This window comes from Pteropus alecto, unplaced genomic scaffold (genome assembly GCF_000325575.1).
Source record: "Pteropus alecto unplaced genomic scaffold, ASM32557v1 scaffold33, whole genome shotgun sequence".
Lineage (NCBI taxonomy): Eukaryota > Metazoa > Chordata > Mammalia > Chiroptera > Pteropodidae > Pteropus > Pteropus alecto.
This window is the reverse complement of record NW_006435762.1, coordinates 4073410-4089941: the sequence shown is the minus strand read 5'-3', so window position 1 is coordinate 4089941 and position 16532 is coordinate 4073410. Positions and strand designations below refer to the sequence as shown.

The 16532-nt window shown below is 34.9% G+C and overlaps 1 protein-coding gene and 1 pseudogene across 4 annotated transcripts in view; both read left to right on the top strand.

The window, feature by feature from the left end:
* The window catches only part of PLD1 (phospholipase D1), a 143618-nt gene that overhangs the window by 111979 nt on the left and 15107 nt on the right, over window positions 1–16532 (top strand). For all 4 annotated transcript variants that reach the window (XM_025046054.1, XM_025046055.1, XM_006910836.3 and 1 more), the window contains 2 exons: window positions 1649–1698; window positions 12561–12695. In XM_025046054.1, the coding sequence (XP_024901822.1) occupies window positions 1649–1698; window positions 12561–12695 (185 nt within the window). The remainder of the gene's footprint in view (window positions 1–1648; window positions 1699–12560; window positions 12696–16532) is intronic.
* LOC112479058 lies at window positions 16383–16498 on the top strand (annotated as a pseudogene).

The window sequence follows — 16532 nt, the reverse complement described above, 5'->3', positions numbered from 1 at the left end:
GAAATTTTAAAAAGCAGAGTTTACATATTCACTCAAAAAGGCCCTTGAGGCTTCAAGCCTTATCCAGTAGAGCATTATGAAGAAAGTTGAGAGGTAGTGGCTGGTGGGCAGGTGTAGAGACATAGGGTTGAAAGTGATAAAAGCTGAGTTTTTTCTGGGTCACTTAGCCAGGAAAGGAGCCTGGGCGTAGACAGGCCTGGGCATGAAGCCGGCTCCCAGTTATGAACTCTGTGACCAGAGATACGAAAGAGCCTGAGTCAGGATCACACTCTTCATAAGTCAAAGCAAGGACCAGAACCGGGCTGTTTGCTTTTAATACCCCTTGTTTTTCAGAGCTCCCTGTAGTTTCCCACTTTTCTAATCAAACCCTTTTTAGAGAGAGAGGGGGAAGGACAAAGAAGACCTTACTCACAGCTTCCAGTGCATAAAGCAAATTCAGGTCCAGGGCCCTGGTCAAATTGGGGGTCGGGGCTTAGATGCCCTCCTGCTGGGGTCTCCCACCCCAGAGACACCCCTTGCAGGATCTGAGGGTCCTCTATGCACAATTTGAGTGCTCCATTGTGGCAGAAATTTTTTTTTTTTAATCCTCTTGTTTTTTTCTGACTTTTCTATGTCTGTCTATCTGTCATGGTTTCAAGTAACGATTTTTGTTGTTGCTTCCTCTTGGGTAACTTTGCTTGATGACACTACGGGAGAACTCTAACTGTGCTTTGGACTATACGCTTGGATTGAAGATGTGCCCATTTCTATTATTATCTGATTAATAACATGACAAACAAAGCTTTTCAAGTATTTAAGGCACTGACATAATGTTTAATTGGATTTTATCCACTTTATTTGCCATTCTAATATTATTTTTGGAATATTGTCAATTGTAATTATTTTCTGTGACGATTTTCTTGGGTTTGAACCAGTTGAATGAAATAACATGCTTGGCTTTTGTTCAGCAACCAAAACTATAATCTTTTATTCTGCAAATAAATCTCTATTTGCTGGCATCATCTTTAATAATATCAGCATTTCCCATGCATAAGTGTATTTTTAATTACTTTCATAGAGCAAGCAGATGGAGCATAGAATTTTTTGTTTTGTCAGTCTTAATAATTCATTGACTATTATCAGAGTCTTGGGAAACAAAATCATTAGTGGAGTCAGTTGTTTGAGAAAATATTTTTCACTTTTAAGGAGTTTACCAACTTTACAGAGACAGTCCAAGTATAATAGTTTCTTTAATTCCAACATTACTCTGCTAAGTGTTTGCCCTTTTCACCTCTGAAAGTAATGTGATTTCTGTAAGTATTCTTATCTATTGAGGCATTCTAAATTTATCTTTGCTGTCACTAAATATTCTGAGAGGGAAAGTTCATTCATAATCCATCTTTTAAAAATAATGCCTCTTTCTGAAATTAACATTAATTTTATAACTTTTCCATTTACTCACCATCTCAAAACAACTACCTTGTCTTATCAGTAACAATACAAAGTGATCGTCTTGTGGTTTTTTAGTTTCTGAAAAGATCTATGTGGCATTTCCATAAAAGCACTCTTCTGCCTTTACTTGGATTAGGACCAAACCCCACAGATACTGCTTTTGGAATTGATTCCTTTGAAACCTCCATAATTATTTCTTTCCTTTACATCTGTTCAGAACCATGTGCAGAGGAGAAAATTCCATCCTTGGACAGTTGAAAGCAGAGCGTAAGTAACTACTTTTTATCCCTTCATGGTTGTTTTGGTGACACATCAGTAATTATTAATGTTTTCGCAGTGTGATTATAGAACTCTATTCACAAAAGGTATCTTATGAAATGCTTAACAGAGGTAAATTACTTATTCCCATTAAATTGTCCAAACCAGTGTTCAAATGATGGCTTGAGATGCATAGGCCATAAAAAATAAGAGTATTTTCATAATTTATTTTTATTTATTTATAATTATTGTCTCGATAATGAGTGGGATTTGTAAGGCACTTCACAAGGACCCTACATGCATCTTCCACCATGATTCTTCCCCATAGTCCTGGCTGGTAAGCAGGACAGGTGTCATTTCTGCTTTAAAGACGAGGACATAAATGCTATGAGGTTAATAGGTATTTACCTGGCCTCCTATAAATGTAGAAGTCCCAGAGTCTAAATCTTTGAGGATATTACACTGGAGGTAAATAAATAAGAAAAAAAAATCACAGTAATACCTTTCACTTTTGTAAGTCTTTTTTATTTTTTTTATTTTCAAAGGCACTTTCTCAGATATCTTCTTAATTGATCCTTCTACAAAGTTCTTAACTATAATATATTGTGACTGTGTGTTTACTTATTTATATCTCTGTAAACTGACTCTAAGTTCATCACATAGTGGGTGCTCAATAATATTTTATACCCTGTATAATAGGTATGAAAGATTCCACAAAAAATAAGCCGGAGTCAGAACTCAAGCTTTCTGACATCGAGTTCCAGTTGGGTCCAGAATGTGAAAACTTTGAGGACCACATTAAAAAGAATAGCTTTTATCCAGAATAAGAAAAGATGAGATTGATGGAAACCTCTGACCCCTGAAATGAACTCATGAAAGAGAGTTTATATGAAGATTTACTTACTGTTGGTAAACAGAGTAGAGAGAGACTTGTGGCAGGTAGAGATAATGGTCCATTGGTAGTGGAAAGAAAGTTTATGTGTCAATAAGACTGTGAAGGAAGACTTGAAGAGATGTGGGAGCAGAAGAGTAAGGGAAATATCAGGTAATCATAAGAGTTTCAACTCAACTGACCAGGAGGTCTAGAAAAGTCAGGAGGAGCCATCACAAACATATGATGCCATGTGGTATGGGCTTCATATATGCTAATCACCTCAGTTGAGTTTTTTGAAGATTTTATATACTGGATATTGTATCACAGAATATGGGGAGAAAATGTTAGTCCTTCCTTATATGTATATTTTTCACTTAAAAATAAAGAATTAAGACATCAGTAAGAATAACATATTAAGAATCTCCAAAAATTCACTCCTACATAAAAGCAACAAAAACACTGACAAAAATTGTCAAAGTCATCTCTTTCAGAATTCTGGAAATTAACCAAAGGCTTGTTACAATCTGAGGAATGTTTGTTTATTCCAGAAAGACAGCAGAATCTTGGTAGAAGCATCAAGCTTTGTGGCGTTTTAATTTGCCACCTACCCATCCCTCTGTCCTCAGTTCCACAGTAGACTTAAAAACCAGCCTAGCACTTTGAAAACCAGCAGCCTACCAAACACTGGAAGGAGCCAAATGGGTCTGAAGCTCCCATTCCCTGAGAATTCTGAGAATTGTCATAATTTGACCTGTCTGACAGTTTGAATACTCATTAAAACAGCTAGTTTAACTATGTACAAAGAACTAAAGGAAATGATATCTAAAGAGGAGCTCAGTATCAGATTGTAGCAGGCAGAAGAATTAACAGACTTTAACAGAGGTCCATTGAGAGTATCCAGTCTGAGGCACAGAAAGAAAAAGAATGGAGAAAAATGAACAAAGCCTCAGAGACCTATAAAACATCATCAAGCCCACTGACATACACATAATGGGAGTGCCAGAAGAAGAGGAAAGAGGAAAAAAATGCGGATAGAATATTTAAAGAAATAGCAACTGAAATCTTCCCAAATTTGATGAAAAACACAAATCTACACATCCAAGAAGCTCAGCAAAATCCAGTTAAGATGAATTTAAAGAGATTCACACCAACACGCATCATAATCAAACTAGCAAAATACAAAGACAAAAAGAAAATCTTGAAAGCAGCAATGGAGAAGCAAATTATCCACTATAAGAGATCCTCAATAAGATTAATAGCCAGTTTCTCATCAGAAACCATTCTGTCATTTTCCCCTTGATTATGTTCATTGGAGTAAAAAACTTTTATGTTTGATGAAATCCAATTTATCTATTTTTATGTTTTTGTTTTTGGCGTAAAATCCAAGAAACCATTGCTTAATCTAATATGGGAGAAAATGTTGCAAGCCATATATCTGATTGGTATCCTGAATATATAAAGAACAATCTAATTTTTAAAATGGGCTAAGGATATAAGTAGCCATATATAGATGGCCAATAAGCCATGAAAAAGATGCTCAACATCGTTAGTCATTACGGAGATTCAAACAGAAACCACAAAATACAACTTCACACCCACCAGGATGGCTGTAATTTAAAAAATAAAAGCAGTATTGACAAGAATGTAGTGATATTAGAACCCTCACACACTGCTCCTGGGAATTCACAATGGTGAGGGCTCTTTGGAAAGCAATGTGGACTTTCCTTAGAAATTAAACAGAGTTCCCGTGTAGCCCAGCAATTCTGCTCCATAGCATATACCCAAGAGAGTGGAAAACATATGTCCATACAAAAACTTGCACGCGAATGTTCATAGCAGCATTATTTATGATAGCCGAAAGGTAGAAACAACCCAAATATCCATTAACTGATGAATGTAGAAACAAAATGTATATATCTTTACAATGGAATACTATTCAGTTATAAAAAGAAATGTATTGATACATGCTACAACATGGATGAACCTTGAAAATTTTATGCTAAGTGAAAAGAAGCCAGACACAAAAGGCCACATGTTGTATAATTTTATTTTTATGAAAATGTTTAACAGGCAAACTCCTAGAGACAGGAAAGTAGATTAGTGATTGCCAGGTCCGGGGAGAGAGTGGAATGGAGAGTGACTGCTAGTGAGTATGATGTTTCTTTTGGGGGTAATAAAGGGTCTCAAAATTAGATAGTGGTGATGATTATACAGCTTTGTGGATGTAGTTTTAAGAAACTGAATTGTCCACTTTAAAGGAGTGAATTTTATGTTATATGGGTTTTTAAATGATTTGGAAGCTTTAAAAGAATGAATTAAGCTTTTAGTACGTGTATATAATTGTGCGTGTGTGTACGTGTATGTGCATTGGGTGTTCAACAATTTTTTTTACTGTTTTTAGTCTGCTCAGTGTGAATACTTTAGAAACAACTTTCAACGTAAGACATGTACATTGCCAGTAAATACTTTCAAAAGTTGTATCTGATTGCATCCAGGACAGAGAAGATTTACCAGAGCATAATCCCTATCTTGATTTTCTAATGGCTTAAAATGAAGTTGATAGTGAATGAATAAGTTTCTAAAAGATATATCAATAAAACAAAATCAGGAAAGCCATTCAGTGCTGACTGTGGCTAGTAAAATGCAAAGGTGAGGTTTTAGGAGAATAAAAAGTCAGAACAAACCTATTTAGCTTCTCAACCATAAAAATGGCCTGAGCTTATTATAAAGCATTTCCTTTAGCTCTGGACTCTTTTCCTGCCTTTGCCTATTCAGGGGAAAAATTGGATTTTAACACAAGAAGTAATTTCAATGTTAAGCCCTTTTATGAAAAGATTTCCAAGTACCCTGGGAACAAGTCAAAATCAGGCATGTCAGTGGGGAAAATGTTCGTACTCTAAACAAGGAACCACGGATTAATTACATAATGCCCCTTTTTGAGGAACAACGTTCTGTTATTGGTTTTGTTTTTGTCAATGCGTAGTGGGTTTTAAATACATGCACTAGCTAATCTCTAATTGGATAAAGAACTATGGTTCTCTACTGTTTCAATTCTTTAGAAATAACAAAATTGCTTCTGTGAATGTAACAGTTCCTGAAGAGAAAACCAGCAGCTATTAGTGTATAATTATCTGATGTTCCAATCTGCATGGATTTAGTGTTTAATTTAAGGTTTTTCTTTATCATTTTTATAATTTTCGTGAATTATGACATTTTAGTTGCTAGTGTAGTATAATTTAACAGAAAGTCTAGGGGTATTCAATCAGGATTAGAAATGTACGTATATGAAGTGCTACAAGCTTTTAAGTAACAAAAGCCTGTAACAACTCTTGAAGCCCTTTCACAAAATTTCCTTTTAAACATCAGGAGTTTAATATATTGAATTTCTCATCTTTTGAGGTATATATGTACCAGTCTTCATAACAGACATGTCCTAGGGGCATATATAAACCTCTAGATTCTCAAATACCTCCATGACTTGTAATTTGGAAAACCTCTCTGATACTTTTCTAGCTATTGCTTCATATCAGTGCTTGCACATGCTCATGGATTTCTTGTATTTTCTTCAAAAGGCACTTGTTTCCTCAGTATATCCTCACACTACAAGTTAGCATCACGGACTTGATATTATTACTTGTTGAGCCAGTTTTCTTCACCAAATAAAGTACTGTCTGAAATAGTTTCTCAACTTACTTTTTCTTCTTTTCACATAGATTGCATGTTGGAATTAGTCACTTCATAAATGAGCACCCCCACTGCATGTGACAGGCCACACTCGAAATCATCTAAAATGTCCACTTTCTGGCAAGGAACCCTTATCTTTCTTTTGGGTCCTATTATTGGTACTAACCCTTAGCTTTCTTCTTAAAGGCATTTTTCACAAAGAAATAAAGTTTTTACCACTTCATAAGAGTTATTTCTGAATGGGAAGTAGGTTGGACTGTGAGGCTCTTCAGCTAACTGGTAGGTTGCTGATACTCTTTCTCCAGCCTTCCTGTGGAATGGCACATATCTATGCTTTAGAAAATTACAAATTATTACATGTCTTAAACCTTCAGGCTGCTAATACCTAGTCAGTATCACTAATTTTTAAAAAACATTTAAAAATAATTTTAGACTTATAGAGAGTTTCCAGAACTGCCATATACCCTTTATCCTGATTTCTCAAATATTAACATTTTACCTTCTCTGCTTTATCATTTTCCCTTAATAGATAGATATGGATAGATAGGTAGGTTTTTTTCCCCTGGACCATTTGGGAATAAATTGCAGCTAGGATGCCTGTTTATCTACAAATACATAAGTGTGTGTTTCTGAAAAATGACATTTTTAAAGCAGCTGTATTTCAATTATCCAAATAAATGAAATTAACATTGATGTCATATTATTATTTTGTTTGTAGACCTAATTGAAATTTTACCAGTTGTCTTACTAATGTCCTTTATAGCAAAAGGGGAGAAAATGTTTCTTTCTGACCGAGGATCCGATCAACAATCATGTCACGTATTTAGTTGTCGTGTATCGTTATTTTCCTTTAATCTGAAATAATCCCTCAATCTTTTTTTTTTTTTTGGAAGGCGAGAGGACTTTCATGATTTTGCTATTTTTGCAGTTATGTATAATAGGTCTCAATTTGGGTATATATATTGTATGCTCATGATTATTCAGGTTATTTTTTTTTTCTTCATGCCCCAAATCAGGAAGGGCACAGTGTTGATTTGCCCCAACACTGGTTGTATTAACTGATTATTTAGTAAAGGTGGTATCTGCCAGGTTTCTCCACTTAAAAATTACTGTTTTTCTTTTTGTAATTAATAAGTATTTTGTAGGAAAACACTGAGTCTATATAAATATTCTGTTTCTCATCAAACATTCACCCACTGGTTTTAACAAACATTAATAATTTCTTCTTGAACCAATTATTACTATTATGACTTAATTATTATTACTATAATAGTTGTTAAATGCTGATTTTTTGATTCCATCATTTCTTCTGTATTTATTACTTTCTTCTCAACTTCTTAGTTGGAATTCTATAAGGAAAGCTTTTCTTTCTTTCCTATTTATGTATTTATTCTAATATTTATATTGGTATGGACTTAAGGGTTCTTATTTTATTCATTGGGTCATAATTTTGATGCTCAGCTCACATAGGTTTGGCCAGTGAGGGCCTTTTAAAGGGGCTTTTATGTGCTTTTGACATGTCCCCATCAGCCTTTTTTCTTTTACTGACAACAGGAGTTCTAGACTCGTCTTGTACATTCCCAGTACTGGCCCTGGATTCAGCCATTTCTCCAAAGAACTTAGGTTCTTTTAGTGGAAAATGGAATTTAGAAACCAAAATCTAGGTGATAGATATAATTGCTTTAGGTCTTTTGTATACATATCATCTGTCTGTCTGTCTGTCCATCCATCCGTCCATCCATCCATCTATCGTCATACTAATACTTCCAATTCCAGTCTCATAGTGCAAGATTCCTTCTAGCCATCGCTCTATTTTTATAATTCCTTCCATTTCCAGGGAGAAACCTGGCTCCTATCATCTACGATATATATATTCATTTCCTAGAATACAAAAAAAATAGTTTCAGGATTGCTAGCCTATGCTACTATGAAAAATAAATCTACTCACTAGAATTCAATGTTTGTTTATAGTTCCTTTTTTTGTCTTTAGCCTAAGCATTTCTAATAGCATTTCTATTATTATGAGTGAGGATGAATATCTTTTCAATGATTATATCTAGCACCTAGCTTTTGGTATACTCAAAAGTCAGTATTCAAAATTTACTTGGATTATGTTATTAATTTGAAATACAGTTAGGTTCATTTTCTTCAGTTTGTATTCCATTTTAGGGGTTTTAAAATATCTTCCTTGATTTTTTTTGAGTGTATGCAATATGCTTCCAATAGTCAGAACTATACAAAAGGCATACTTAGGTAAGTGTTATTTCCCTATATACTTTCTTCCAGTTTCTTCTCCGCCCATCTTTTCCACTCTAGTCCCAACCCACCCTCTATTGGTAACTAATTTTGTCAGTTTCTAAATTGTTCTTGCTGTTTCTTTTTGCACAAATGAGCAGATATATGCATATTTTCTTATTTCTTCCAATCTCTTTCATAAGAATAGCATATCACATATTATAATATGTACTTTGCTTTTTTCATTTAACAATAGAGCCAGAAAAATCGCTCCACATCATTCCAAAGAGCTCTTCCTGCATTTTTACCTCTGTGGAGTTTTTCATGTATAGATTGGCCATAATTAATTCAATTATTTTTCTACGCATGGTCACTGAGGTTTTGCAATATTTTCAATTATAATTATGCAATGAATAACCTTGTGCATATATCTTCTTATTTTGGGAATTATGTATTTAGGGTAAATTTCTAGAGTGGAATTGCTGGGTCAATAGGTAAACACATAGGTACTTTTGCTAGATATTACCAAATTTCCCTCCAAAAAAGCTGTACCAATTTTCATTCTCACCGCTGATGTATGAGAGAGCTTGCTTCAACAGTCTTACCAATAGAATGTGTTATCTTACTTTTTCTTGCCAACATCATAAGAAATAACTTTCAGTGTAGTTTTAATTTGCATTTCTATTATTATGAGTGAGGATGAATATTTTTTCAAATATATATTTTTGAGCGTGTGAATTGTCTGTTCATGTCTTTTGCCCATTTTTCTATCAAAATTTTGATCTTTTTCTTCCTTCAGTTATTAAGAGTTCTTTATATGTTAGGACCCTTAGCTCTTTATCTGCAATATATACTGCAAATACTTTCTCCCACTTCATCATTTGTCTGTTGTTTTTGCTTGTGGTGTTTTGTGGCATGAAAATTTATTTTTGTTTTTAAATTGAGCCAAAGTAATAATATCTTCTTTTATTGCTTCTGGACAGTTACAAGCCTTCCCTATACTCAGATTGTACGGGAATTTATCACTTTCTTCTAACACTTGTACAATTTCACATGCTTCCATTTCTGTCTCTGATCCATTTGGAGTTTATTTTTGTGATTAGTCCAAGGTAAATATATAATTTTTATCTTTTTCAAATACCCATGCAATTGTACTAGCATCTTTTATTTAAAAGTCCTAGTCCTTTATGTAAAAGTCCTTTTCCTAGTCAGTGAGATGCCGCCTTTATCATATGCAAAATTTTCATATATTCTTGGGTCTATTTCTGGACTTTATATACCATTCCCAGAGTTAATTGTCTATTTATGTGCCAGTTGTATACTATGTTATACAGACTTTATAGTATGTGTTAATATCAGGTAAGGCCAATGACTCCTGATAGTTTTCCAGTTTTATTAATAATCATTTTTAAATGATTATTTTTCCATATGAACTGTAATATCAGCTTTTCTAGCTCCATAAAAACTTGTTGGTATTTCTACTGAGATTATATTAAATTTATAAAGTAATCTGAAGAGAGTCGGCATTTTTTTAAATGTTGAATTGTTCTGTTCTAGAGCAAGGGGTATCTTTTCATTTGCTCAAGTCTATTCTTGTGTCTTTCAGTAGCATTTAAAATTTTTCTTCATAAAAATTTTTACACATTTATTGTCCAGTTTAAGTGTTTTATCTTGCTATTGTAGGTGAGGTTTTGTCTATGGTTATATCCTCTAAATGGTTATTGTTTGTGCACATGAACCTTATTGATTGCTATATGTTAATTTATATACTATCATACTTATTCTTTTATTGTTTGTGATAGGTTTATCATTGATTCCCTAAGTATACTATTATCTACAAATGGAGGTGGTTTGACTTCTGCATGATTTCTTTTGTCTAAATGCATTGGCTGATACCTCCAAGGCAATATTAAATAGTGTTGAAGGTATTAAACACATACCTACACACATATATACATATATACTATACATATATAGTATATGTATTATATATATTTTAAGCATGTTACTAAAGTACTCATCATTTCCTTTTTTTAGTGTTTTTATCAGGAATGGGTGCTGACTTGTGTCAAAACCTTTTTAGCATCTATTGAGATAATCATGATTTTTCTCTGTAGATTGTTCAATATTATGTCATATATTAATGGATTTCCTCATATTGAGCAGACTTGTACCCCTGGGATGCACCTCACTTGGTCGTGCTGTATTATTTTCTGAGTATGTAACACTAATCTTAAATTTATAAATACTAAGGCGCTATGGCAGTGTCATTTAAATAATGATATCCCCTAGGGCACTTACTGAATTATAGATTTCTGTTGAACCTCTGAAGAGGGTCCCAGAATTCTACTTCCGACAGGTCCCCACAGAAGTGGTTCTTATGCACAGTGAGAACTAGTGGTCTACTGTATTGTTCAATGTGGATGTTTATGGGAAATTATTGCAAATATGTGTATTTTATCACACAATTTACCTTGTGATTTTTAAAAAAACTGTTAACCAATGTTAACATAATAAAAAAATTAAAGAAAAACTGCTTTATGTTTTAAAATTTTAGATTCTAAAGCATGAACCAGCTGCAGAAAAGTAGATGATACAGAGAAACCAAAAGCTAAAATATTAGCTGCCACTTGAATATCCATTCATTCATTTACTCACTTATTCAACTTTTTTAGCACTATGCAAAGATATACGAAGATGTATAAGACCTCTGCAACAGTAAGAGAAATAGAAGATTAAAAAATGTTTATAAAATAATATATTAAACATTACATTAGAAATATTTTCCAGTAATTTTATGGACATTAAGATCTTAAAAAAAAAAAACATGCTCTTCTCTTCTCTTCTGGACCAAAGAGGAGGTGATATTTTGTATAGAACATCTTTCTAAAATAATATTAACAAATGGAGAAAAAATTTATTTGCCAAACTCTCCTTTACATGAAACTGTTAGAGATGCATCTCTTATACATGATACACCAGTACACCAACACGTCAACTCTTGGCAAACACAGCTACAAAGATCACTTATGTATATAAGGGAAGGGTTATCTGTAAATGGAGGGCTCTCTGTATATAACCTATGAATGAATTTCTTTCCAAGATACCCATATTTAATAGAAACACTGAATAATGTCAATGGTTAAATAGAAAACATTAGTAATACACGGAAACTTCAGTAAATGGAACATGAACTACATTGGTTCTATTAATGTGCTTCAGATTCTTTTAAAGAAAAAAGATTTGTATCCTCTATTTGAATTCGTGATGGGTTGGTTCTACTTCATTTATTTTAATGTCGTACTTTCCTTATCCAAGACAACTACTATGTGGGAGAGGGACCGTAAACTCTTGTGACTAACACTCATGTCAGGGCAGTGATTATGGGTTGGCTTGATATGGAATGCATTTCTTCTTATCACATGAATGGCCCTCATATGGTGAGAGGGCAACAAATTAAAGTACAAACCTGGTACTGCTTGCTCTGAAGAACATTCTCCAAAGTCAAATGTAGTCAGGATTCTTTCATTGTCTAGTTTTAATAATTTAGAAGGAGGAGTGTTATTTAATTGACAGCATTTTTATTGACCTCAGAATCTGTAAAATGTAACTGCTGCTTTGTGCTGAATATGCTACAAAAGATGCATGCATCAGGTAGTTTGGACACACATCTCGCATTTGATTTAAACTGCAGCAGGTGTCAGCCAAAATAGATACCAATGTCCCACTGAAGTCTTGGGGCATTTACTCTGGCTCAGCTTTAATTATCACTCTTCAGCAGTTACTCACGAAATCGCTAAAATAAAATGTTCATACTGAATATATTTTTGGATTGCCTCAGCAAAGGGAAAACATAAAAAGCACTTCAATGTGATTTTTTTTTAATGTATATTCATCCAGATCAACAGCATAAAACTCTTTAGATAGCAAAAATAGATCCTTGGTCAATTCTCACACATATATTATACTATCTATCCTTAACAACCTGTTTAAGTAGTATATTTGTTTTGATAAAATTTAATGTGCCTTTATTGAGCTTGGTCATATTAATTTTAATAATTTCTTTTTAAATTTACAGTTGGCAATCAGTGGATAAATTACATATCATTCTGTGGTCTTCGAACACATGCAGAGCTTGAAGGAAACCTGGTCACTGAGCTTATCTATGTCCATAGCAAGTTGCTGATTGCTGATGACAACACTGTTATTATTGGTAAGTAGATGGTCTCTAATTACACTCCATGCAAAAACCTTCCTTTCTATTCCTCCTAACCTTCCTTTGCAGTTGAGAGGAACAGTAACCAATATCTAGATCATTTCTGAAGCAATCTCTTTCGCTTACAACCTTTCTAATCCTGGTTTTGATCTATGAAGAAACCAAGACACAGAGCAATTAAATGGCTGTTGTGCAGATTTCAGTGTCCAGAGGCAGTGGTTTAACCTAGTAGTGCAATAATCAGCCTGCTCTCTTTAATTCTCTATTATTCCCTTATTTTTATCTTGAATCCAAGTACCTAGATCTTGGGAATTGATGGAGCAGAAATGGGGAAGGAAAATGTGTCACAATTTGAGTACCTGCTTTTAATTTGTATGTGTCTGCACCACATCTGTTGAACCACTTCCACAGACCTGAAGTTGTCCAAGAGTCAGAATTAGAAGGATATTAAAATATTGTTGTCCTTATGCTTTCTGGTTTTTTCTCCTGGAGTCTATGTTTTGTGTGTCATTAATCGGGTGTGAAGTGGACTGGCTTTTTCGGTGTGAGCGCGGTGAGGGGGGTTGTGCAGTAATGACACGGTGTAGCCTGAGACCGAGCTCTGTGGTCTTTCCTTGTCAAGGATGCACAGTAGATTTCTTGAAAGTTCTCCCCCAATCACAGATTCAGAGGAGTGGTTTTACATCTACCCAGATTAATTAGCTTGACCAGAGGGGCCTATGTCCATCTTCATTGTTTTATAAACATAGAAAGCTTCATTTTCCTATCATTGAATTGTTTTGCTTTCTTTTTTTTTTTTTTTTTCCTTTTTTTTTTTTTTAATGCCTACAGCACCTGGTCTTCCTAGGCGGTCTCCCACCCAAGTACTAACTAGGCCCGACCCTGCTTAGCTTCCGAGAGCAGACAGGATCGGGCTTGTTTTGCCTTCTACTGTTATGTTACACACACACTGAAAGGCCGAGATGAAAAACAGTATTCATAAACAGGCAGACAACTGCATTGACAAGGGTCAGGGGATGTTACCTAGAGATACAATATGCCTTGTTGTTGGGGATTCTGCTCATTTGTTTTATAGGAAATGTAGTTTTTCAGCTATTATAAGATTCTCCCCTCTTCTTTAAGAAATTAAATGACATGGGGTGCTTTGAAAGTTTTTGGCATAAATGTGCCTTTTCCATCTCTATCCTCCACTGAGAAAAGAAAAAATCTTTTATCTAGGAGTAAGAAACTTATCTGGAACATGATTTGAAAAGAAAGAAAAAGTAGTTCTGAAGCCGGAAAATGTGTAGACCAAAGTGTAGTCTGTCTGTCTGTCTGTCTGTCTGTCTGTCTGTCTGTCTCTCTTTCTCTCTCTCTCTCTCTCATTCTCTTTCTCTCTCTCTCACTCTCTCTCTCTGCACATGCACACACACACACACACACACACACACACACACACACACACATATACACGCACACTTTTAATAGTTATACAGAGCATTTAAGAAAATATTGTATGCTTTTGATTTCTTGCTCATAGGGATCAAAGCTCTTTAGAGATTTTTTTACTCTTCCATCTTCCCCCTAATAACAAGGTTTCTCTTATTTCCCCCAAGCTACTCAGAAGCCAATCCCAGAATATTTTTATATTAAATTTGGCAATGACAGTATGTACGAGAAAATATTGATGTTTTCTGAAATGGAAAAACAAAGCACAATAAAATTCACTTGATCACTAGCAAGATTTCAGAACTCTTGAAGTAAAAATTGACAGATGTAAATATTTTCCTTTTAAAGGTCATTTTGACTTTCAGCTGGCTTCACTTTGCATAAAGTATAAATGCAAAGTAGTTTTCAATAACGGAGCTAACAGTTAAATAAATGCATTGAGTTTTTTAATTGACTTATTTTCTACAAAGGTCTCTGGATCCTCAAAGGCTACAATTTATTTGGTCTAGTAATAATCAATTTTGCATCTAATTTTTATTCACTCTTTTAAAACTAAAGATGTTGAAGTATGAAGAGGTCTTGCTTTAGTCTTTAGCAGCTGGATTTCTTTTTGTCCTTCCTCAAGGGCACCACAGATTTTCCCCATGGAAAATTGCAAAAGTGCTTTTGTTCTTTTTATCTCAGTGGAAACTCTTAAGACTAAGCAAGTTTGTTGTTGCTGCTCTCACATATCAACCCTGTTTACGTTCATAACAGAGAACAATGTTTAAAATTCTCAGAGGAGTTTGAGAAGTTAAATTAAGCATATTTTACAAACATTAAGCAAGTACCTAAAAGCCATTTCTTTGCTTTCTTAAACAAAACAAAGCTGTCCTTAAGTAGAATTTAAGTCTATCCTGTTGACTAAACGAAACGATTTTTTTTTTTAATGTTCACTAGTCCACTGCAAAGCACAATAGAGAGATATAAAACAATGCTTCTGCCCTACAGAGCCCCTGAGCTGGAGATAAAGGAGGTATCCTTTCTACCCGACACCACAAACAACAGCATACATATTGCAGAACTGGAACAAGAAGGTCCAAAGACAGTCAGCGAGGGTGGGTGGGTGAGAAACTATGCAGGCTTGCGAGTAGAGTAGCTCACGAGAGTCCATAGTTGAAGGGCTGCCCCAGTAAAGAGGGGTTAAACTTGATCTAGCCTCCTGGGTCTCAACCTTGGCTGCATTAGAATTGCCTAAAGAGCTGTAAAAATAATATATCATTTAGGGGGAAGTTTATTCAGGTCTGTAATTTACTTTAGACAAGATCCCCAAAAGATGGATTGGTGGATAGATAAAGGGATGGAGTGGTATTGGGAAATAACCAATGTCTGGTTTCTACCTGAAGAAATTCTGACTAATTGGTCTAGTTTAGGGCCCAGGCATCAAGGTATTTTTTTGTTCGTTTGTTTGTTTTTGGAACCGGTATTTTTAAAAAAACTTTTTTGTTGATACACACATTCGGAGCTGAGAACTTCTGAACTGGAGGCACAGGGAACACAAGTGGGTGGAAAGTACAGAGTAGCCGATATGGGCTCAATAGAGGAATCAGTTTTCCTTTAATAAACTAAAACAGGGTACAGATGGTGTATTAGTTGTCTATTACTGTTATAACACATGGCCACAAACTTTAGTGGCTTAAAACAGCACAAATTTATTCTAACATGGCTCTCACTGGGCTAACATGAGGGTATCAGCAGGGCTGCCTTCTTTTCTACAAGCTCTGAGGAAGAATACATTTCCTTGTCTTCTCCAGCTTTTAGAGGCTGCCACATGCAGGGCTCCCTTCTCTAGCTTTGAAGGCAGCAATGTTACATCTCTGACAGTTCCGAAAGACTCAACTCATTCTTCTGTAATCTTCTTTACTTTTAAGGACCCTTGTGATTCCCCAGATAATCCAGGATCATCTCCCTATTTTAAGGTCAGCTGATTAGCAACCTTAATTCTATCTGCAGCCTAATCCCCCATTACCTTGTAACATAACAAATCCACAGGCCTTAGGGATTAGAACATGGTCATCTTGCGGGGAGAATTATTCTGCCCACCACAAAAGGATTCATAATTTCTGAAACAAGACATAAACACAAAGGAGAAGATAGATAAAGTCAACTTCATTAAAATTCAGAACTGTGGACATGGTTCCATAGTGTAGCGGTTAGCATATCTGCTTTACACGCAAAAGGTCCTGGGTTCATGCCCCAGTGGAGCCACGGTCCATGGTCTACGGCCATGCCACCCTGAACAAGCCCGATGTCTGATCTTAGAAGCTAAGCAGGGCCGGGCCTGGTTAGTACTTGGATGAGAGACCACTTAGGAAGATCAGGTGCTGTAGGCATAAATAATAATAATGAAAATAAAATTCAGAACTG